At 37.0% G+C, this 8,617-nt stretch overlaps 1 protein-coding gene across 1 annotated transcript; it reads right to left on the bottom strand.

The window, feature by feature from the left end:
- Window positions 1-3,818: 3,818 nt before the first annotated feature.
- Window positions 3,819-4,703, bottom strand: LOC147518947 (uncharacterized). Its single transcript, XM_086590630.1, has 4 exons — window positions 4,482-4,703; window positions 4,321-4,407; window positions 4,136-4,248; window positions 3,819-4,064 (listed from the first exon to the last, which is right to left on the bottom strand). Exons 1-4 carry the CDS (start codon window positions 4,530-4,532, stop codon window positions 3,995-3,997), a joined length of 321 nt encoding a protein of 106 aa, XP_086446756.1. The 5' UTR covers window positions 4,533-4,703; the 3' UTR covers window positions 3,819-3,994.
- Window positions 4,704-8,617: the final 3,914 nt, after the last annotated feature.

Below are 8,617 nucleotides of genomic sequence, written 5' to 3'. Positions count from 1 at the left end.
TGACTCTATTGTAATCATTCCTTCATTTAAGACAAATTTCGTGAATGGATTATTTGTGCTTCCAATTATTTCTGTGTATTTCTTCTTCCTGATATTTTTGAATGCTGTAGGTAAGACAAGGTTAGTGTTGATGAGAGTGTTGATTACATCTCTTTTTGTAAGAAAGATATTAATAAAATTGGAAGGAGTGCATGGCTTCCTAGCAGGATAGGGTGTTAATATGTACGCGGCAAACATTGATACCCTCCCTCCAAAATCTTTTATCCCGCTCATTATCACCTCCACCAGCAGACAGCAGTCGAGCACCAACTCCCCCATTTAATTTCTTCATCTCGTCACTCTCCAATTTACCTTTCCAATTTCGATTCCGGAATTTGACTTCCATAGAAAGTTTGTTACTTGTTTCTATCTTATTTTAATTTTCTTACGAAGTGTGACAAGAATTCATGAAACGATCTTTTGAAATTGAGGTTGACATCAGTGGATAGTGCCATATCTGGATTGAGCATTTTAAGAGCAACAATAGAAAGTCGTCTGGATTGACTTCAGATTGCTTGGTACTGGTGATAGTGAGGGGAATAAAATGCCATAAGAGAAAGGTACTATACTTGATTAAGTGTTCGTTTCCTGAATTATCAGACTTCATTATGTCTTGGGGAAACTTTATATGCTCAAACTTTATTTTTTTCAAAATGTTGTGGCAGAGTTGAATTTGAGTATTGCTTTTCCCGCTTTACTGAGATTGTAGGAAGAATGAGTACTGATGAATGTATACGAAAGAGGGCCGCTGTATTAGTCGAACATTTTATATGACTGGAAATAAATATTATTACAAGGTCAATCCTTCCAACTTTTCTAAGCAAAGCTTACGAATAAAAATATAAAGACAACTCAATAACTAAAAGGTAGCACAAGAATGGAGCAAAGAATGAAGCAAGTACTTGTCAGTACTAGATATAAGTATATAACATAGGTACATTTGCATTTCAAGTTTCCCTTAAGCAAGTGCATTGCGTCCAATAGATTAAGACATACCTTCTGTATATCATTAAGGTCAGCAGGTTTGATCCTCTTTCCCAGTTACAAGCAGATTGTGTCTCGTAAATAGATCACCTCAACAATCTCATACTAACTTCTTGCTTATCAGTACAATATCATACTTAACTACAAACCTTTGAAGTGTTGCTCCTGAATAGACGAACTCCAAGACGTGGAACCATCCACAATTCGTGAATTCGACTGCATCCCTGTAATCCAATGGCTTATTTAGACAAATTTGCTGTCCCGCAAGTTCACTAGTTCATTATTTTACTTAATATAAGTACAAGCTCACTTGTAACAGCTTCATGATTTCTCGTCCACACTAAAATCAGATTCAGTATCTAATTAAAATCAAATCCAAAGATATATGCCTCAAGTTTGCGTACATATCCTCGTATTGAAGACAAGTATCAACAGCATTGAAGAATTCCTGGACCATACCGTCTATTTCTATCCCACTGGACCCTGCTCTTTTGTCGGCTCCCCTTCTATTCATCCAACGTCTGACTTTCGCAACATCATTTCACCTATTTGCTGCAGCATAGATGTTGGGCTTGCATAATTACCACGATTCTCAGGCTCCATAATGAAAAGCTTCTCTGCAGCAATTTTGCCAATTTCAACATTGTGGTAAACCCCAGAACCCCAGATGCCGCAAGCAGAGCACCCCAAACACCAACGTGAGGCTGAACCTCCATATTTCTTCCTCGGTCACATGCTTCCTCAACATGTTTTTCCTGGCCAAGGAGATCAACCAGGCGTCCACAATGATCAACCAAGCGCTCTACCCCATAGTCTTCGGACATGCGGAGTACTTGCATAGTTGCATCCTGTACCTAGTAACCCTGCACGGCTGCAGGCTACATGCTGTTAAGACACAAAAAGTGATCTGATCTGACTGCAGACCACTTGTCAACAACTCTTCAAAACGTTTCAGGGCATATTCAACATGCCCATGGTTTGCAAAACCTGAAATCATACCATTGTATGACACAATGTCCTTGAAAGAAATCTGGCGGAACACTCGATAACTTTCATCCACACATCCACACATCCACATTTAGATTACAAGTCAATCAAGGAATTGAGCACATGTGTATCCATATTTATGACTTTGTCAATATCGTTCTTTAGTTATGTAAATGTATGTACGTAAATAAAGTTGTAAGGAAAATAACTTCATATAGATTCCTTAATAAACGTCATGAGCACAGGTTCATAGACTGTAGCTCAGGAATGAGAAACGTCGCACATTATGTGCATCACAGACTCAGAGTAACCTACAATATATAGAATCCTTAATAATTATAAAATTGTTTAAGTTTAAGCCCACAAGAAAATAAATTTGAAAGAAGGAACCTTATAACTTTATAAGCCTTATACAGATGGAGTACCAAAAAATCATATTCTTTTCTCAGTAGCAGGGCTTCCATGAGGTACTGTTCAGAGGAAATCGACATGAAGCTGATAACCTTCATTATGTAATGAGTCCAGATGCTTACCACCTATTAAGCAGAAACTCAAGAGGACCTAAATTACCTGTACGGCTGTAATTTAAAAGACCAGTCCTCTCCAAGTCAGGCGTGGAGCCTTTTCTTTGCCAGAATCACTGGCCACGAAAGTTCGAATTCCCGTGAGTCCAGAACCCTCACTTTGGTTTGGACTATGAAACTTGACCATCCCATAGGTATTATGAAACTTGACCATCCCATAGGTATGACTCCAGCCGGAGCATGTCATCTTCTGACCAGGGGAGCAGTTGAACCTGACTTTTATCTAATTATCTGGAGTCAAGCGAAGATTCGTTGCTTCTGTACTCCCAGTCCTTGACAGATGCCCTAACTATGCTGGAGGTGAACCTAAGATATAGGCAATGGACCTAGGCAAGTAGGCAGACCTTAACAAGACAGTAGACACTAGGCACCCCAGAGTGCGGGCTTAGGTGGCCTTAGGTGTGAGGCGGCAGGGGTGTCCCTAGATCCGCAAGCCTTTGACTGCATAGGACAGAGTAACTGAGGCTTCCCAACAAGCTAGGTGTCGTATTTAACATGAATTACTATACACACCCACATAAAATAAATACACAATCATGGTATTTGAAGATCTAGCAGAAGGAAATAGCGCACTGTACGCAATGGTCCTTTGACATCTTTCTAGTTTCCACTGTACATTTGGTTATATAAGTTCAGAGCAGAAAAAATCTGGAGTTCAGCAGTTCATAGGCAATGATTTTTAAGTGCCAACAATCAATTTACACTAACTACACAAGTACAGGGGAGGAAAAGACGTCCTGATTGAGCTCCAGAATAAATGAAGTTCTAAGTTTAAAAGCATACTGTATCTGGGAAGTGATATAAAACAACAACAAAATTGCCTAAGCTTAGAGGCCAGCTAAACTAATCATATTTCACCATTCAATTTAACTCAAAACCGTATCCAACATCCATCTTCAAATAGACTACTACGTACCCCAAATACCATGTATAATTGGGTCTACTCTTGCTTTTCTATGAACCTGAAACAGAATTCTTTTAACTCCTTTATCTACTGGTTTACATCGAACATGACAAAACCACCCAATCAGGTTTCCCTCAGCTTACAGGTTTACTACCTTATTGATATAAACCCACTTCCATGAATGCACTAAAGCTTATTTTCTTTCTTTCTAATTTCATATTTTCATTTCATCATCTAAACATGACCATTCCATATTGTCTTAGGGACATATCTCTTAATTTCCGAAAATCAAGTTACCAAACAGACAAAACGGATTAACATAAGGAATCTTCAACAATCTTACTATATAGTATGACCAATAATAGCGTCATGGTATATAATTTCTTCTAAAGTAACAAAAACTCGTCCGACATATGCACTTAAAATCGTGCACTAACTACAGCCATCCAACCCTGTGTATATTGGAGGACCATCCTTATGGAGAATTGAACTTCTTTTATGATTCGGCACCACGCTTCTTGAATGCTTCAATATCATTTACCAAGGTAGCTCCATCTGCTTCATACCTGTTACAAAGAAAATTAACTTGATCAGTATCTATTAAAGGATATGTAAATTGGTTGGTATTGCTCTTGACCTCTCTTTGAGTAGAGGAGGAGCTTGTGGAATCATAAGAAACACATTTGGTGTCGATTGCAGGAGATCAGCAGCTTCAAAAACAGAATCTCCAGTCGCAAGAATTAACACGTTCTGCAATTTGAAATTTAAAGATGTCAATTTAAATAATTAAAAAAAGTTCATCTATGTAATAAGAGTCATTACCTTTTTGTTCTTAATGTTTTTTAACTCTTCTTTTAGATCTTTTGTATCTTTCTTGAGCTGCTCCAACTCTTCAATTTTGTTTGCATACTATTAAAAAAAATAAAAAAAAATTTAGAATCACAAAGGAATTAAACTAACAAACAAATATAGAAAAGGCTTACATCGATACGAAGGTGCTCATATGAGCGCCTGTAATCGATTTTATCTTCCATCTTCCGCTTCTGCCTAGGTGCCCATTTAGTTTCTTCGAATCGCTAATCTCCTTGAAACAAATATAGCACTGCCCATTTCTCACATGTTCTTGTTGATGTTTACCAAATTCCTTGTTCGAGCTAAATTGCTCACAACAGAATAAGGCAAGGTTTCGGAGACGAACTGAATTTGAGAGACGGGGATGATGGGCTGGGAGAAGAAGGTGTGATGGGCTTTGATGATGGGCTTGGGATATTGTTGGGCTCAGACTCATAATCAGCCGAAAGGGCCATACGGGCTCTCTTTCTTTTCTGGATGGATTCAGGCCTGGAGAATAGTCTTTCCTCAACCAGCCGTTTAAGTGTTCACATTTTATCAAAGACTATTAATACTGAGTAGTTGAGAATGTTTCCAGTAACCAACGTCAGCCCCCTTTTTTTTCTCTGACACATCAGATTTTTCATAAAAAAAAAAATTATACGCACTTTTTTACCGATTTCAATTGTTCCGGAGTAACCCAAAATAGATAAAAACTTCTTTCCATATTCTCTTTTCAATTCTAAAAAACACTCCCAACTCTACAAAAAAAAATCTCTTCAAACCCTCTCTCTTATTCTTCTCTTCTTCCAAAATTAAACTAAGAAATTGTTCAGATGATAGAGTGATATCAAAATTACAGAAGAAGATGTTGTTCTCTGGCAACACCTCTCAAATCCCTCTATACCGAATTTCATTTTTGTTGAAGGTATGATTCAGCAGACTTGCACAAAGAAAAGAAAACCCCACATTCTAATCTAATGAAAGATTATGGTTTAAACACCGAGCAAGCTTCTCCTTTTGGTCGCCTCTATCTCTCGCCCTTATTCTAAATGATTTCTCCTTGAAGCCCTGCATATCAGAAGGTATATTTTCCAACTAAATTACTTTTATTTGTTTTAAGTTCATCTAAACCTTACTTTATGACTTTTATCATTTTCAATTCTTTTCATATAAACAAAATTATGTTGTGCTGATGTGAAAATTTTTATGTGGACGTTATTGAATTGGAATTGGTTTCTGTCGATGTATGTGTGATGTAAATTGCGTTATGTATGTGTTTCCCAATTCACAAAGTTATCCTTAAAAAGAAAAAAAAAAAATGAAGATTAGTTTGAAATGAGTTTCTGTTATGTATGTGTGACCTGAGTTTCAGCATTGGCAATTCCACGTTGGAAGAAAATTGGCGGGGACGCGACGGAAGCCGTTGAGTTTCGCCATTCGGAAGTTGATGAGTTCGGGAAATGTTTAGTTGCCCAAATGGCATTGTCTACTTCCATTAAACTTAATCTGAATCTGTTACTTACCCTCACTTCTTCTTTTTTCACCTTAAAATCTCAAGTAGCAAAAAGTAATTGGTATGCGGTTATGCACGAAGTTCTCTTGAAGGCTTTTTATTCTTCGTTTTTTTTCCTTTATATTGAACCTTACCAAAAAAAAATTGCAGGTGATGATATTTTTTAGTGCTCATGGAGTGCCACTTGCTTATGTGGAAGAAGCAGGTGACCCTTACAAAGTAGAGATGGAAGAATGTGTGGATTTTATAATGGAAGAATTAGAGAAGAGAGGAAAAACTAATCCTTTTACTCTTGCTTATCGAGTACCTGTTCAATTTTATTTTATTTAGAAATATGGATGGATTCTCAGTCTGGTGACTCTTTATTGGAAGTCTCTGGTGATGTTATATAGTTACTCGAGGATGAAAAAGAAGTCTATTTGTAATTATATGAAAAAAAGTAGTCTCAACTCTCAACGTCCATACTATTCCATACTTCACAGTTCATTCTTTTCATATTATGAAGAATACGGAAGTTTTTCTATCCTTAATTGAACATTGCTTTTGATAGCTCTACTTGAACATTTATTTTTTCTTTTCCTTCTTTGCATCTGCTTGAGTGCTTGATATAAGAAACATCTTTTTTTTTTGAAACAGCGTGAGGAATATGTTGATAGCACCATGTCTGAAATTCACAATACGTAAGATCTATGATCACACAGTGTTTTCTGAGCCCTTCGTTGACCTAGACACAAAAATAAAGTAGGGGAATGCAACCATGAGAAGTCTAATAAACCAAACCAAATATACTGAGAGTTTTTTACATTATGTATGTGTGACCTGAGTTTCAGCATTGACAATTCCATGTTGGAAATTAAAGATGAAAAAAAAGCCGTTGAGTTTCGCCATTCGGAAGTTGATGAGTTCGGGAAATGTACTCCTCGCGCTTTTTTCTGAATTTGGAAGTAAGATAATTGATTGAGACGTGGGATTAGTGGATTATAGAAATGTGTATGTTAAGACTTAAGAAAGTGTACCTGATAAAAGAAAGCCGCAGATGGAAATATAGCCGCCTGGATGAAAGTAGAATGAAATCAGATTCGTTGTTGAGTTGGGTCCAAGTTTTGGTAATTGAAATTGATTGTGGGATGCCGGATGATGCCATGTCGATGGTGGTGTCACACCCAAATTTCGGCTGCATTGGAAAAACATTATTTGTTCCCGACTCTTCGATTTCCGAGGTGTGACGCACTCTCCACTTCCAAAAACCCATAAACAGTTTTAAATATGCGGATAATTAAAACCAATAAAAATTTTAACTTAAATAACAGTCATCTTCATTACAAAAATTTACAAATAAGATTAGGTTACAAATCTCTTTTCAATAACTCTTTAATTAAAATTACAAATGAAAATACGTAAAACATCGTCAAGACTGAAAATCTATATCACCTCAAGGGAAAACAAAACACAACCTGAGATGCAATGCTAACGCAAACCACAAGCAGCAACCAATCTTCTTCATCACTAAACCTGTCAAGACTTATCAACTATGTTCATTGAATGAACACACCCGATAAGCAAACATGCAAATCGGATCGCATTATAAAATGCTTTGGTGTGAGTAGCTCTAAAAACAACATATACTTATACAAATATATACATAATCTATACGGCAGTTAGTTCCTCCACCGAGCGCCAGAACTTTCAACAACTAATACAAGATCCTTTAATACAATAATCTAGGGGTGGTAGTTCCTTCGAGGCTTTAACTTCCCACTAACCACACAACAACCTATCGCGATAATAAATAAGTAGTTCCTCCATCGGCTTTTAGGTTCTAACTAAACAAAACCAACCAAGCATATTATATCATCTATCTAGAGATATATCATTTACCAACATATTACCCTAATTATATTAATTAAAAGCTTTTTTGTGTGTCCCTAAAATCACGCCAGATCTATGTCTTACCTTTTCCCCCGGCTACCACAATCATGAACCCAACCTTAACATGTACATCCACATGCCTCCCCTTACATAATGATATTTTTTATGCGTAACTTCGGCCGGGATGCCGCGACACCGTAAATCCTCACACGGAAGCCAAATCTATGTAAGCACCGCCACTATTGCATAAAATATTAAGCGATCATCGTTCTATTTTCGGCGAACGGAATAATCAAGCCACTATTCGGCCACGCCAGGGAGGGTCGCCGAAGGCCATTCGGATTAATCGAACGAGGAAGGACGCCTCAAGCCATTCAGATTAATGAAAAGGCCATTCAAACTTAAGCAAACGCCGGTGGCCAATCACATGAGTTGTGGTAGTCGGGTTCTGGATTTTCGATTACGTAATTTATTGGTGTCATACATCTATGACTCATAAACATTTCTACTATATCACGTGCGCGGTCAATTACCTTATTGACTAAGCCACAATCTCTAGAAATATCTCAATATATCTCATAACCATATTTCATACTTTCACGCCAATATCTTATTCAGACTACACCACACTCCCGTGAGGCAAATATTCACCAATGCTATATTAGCATCTCACATATAAAATAATGGAGTGTAAATACATTTCTCCAAGATATTACATTAATACAACTATCCTAGCATATTATATCATGTCACAATGCTTCAACGTATCACATACATTATAACGTATTAGGAATATAATATCTCCTAACATCTCAATATCGTCACGTGTCAAAAATACACAATATTAATGTCAAATCTTTATTAGATAATGACAACCAAATATATACAAGCTTCCACAACATT

Source organism: Coptis chinensis, chromosome 2, assembly GCF_015680905.1.
Source record: "Coptis chinensis isolate HL-2020 chromosome 2, ASM1568090v1, whole genome shotgun sequence".
Lineage (NCBI taxonomy): Eukaryota > Viridiplantae > Streptophyta > Magnoliopsida > Ranunculales > Ranunculaceae > Coptis > Coptis chinensis.
Note: the sequence above shows the minus strand (reverse complement) of the source record. Positions and strands in the feature narration are given on the sequence as shown.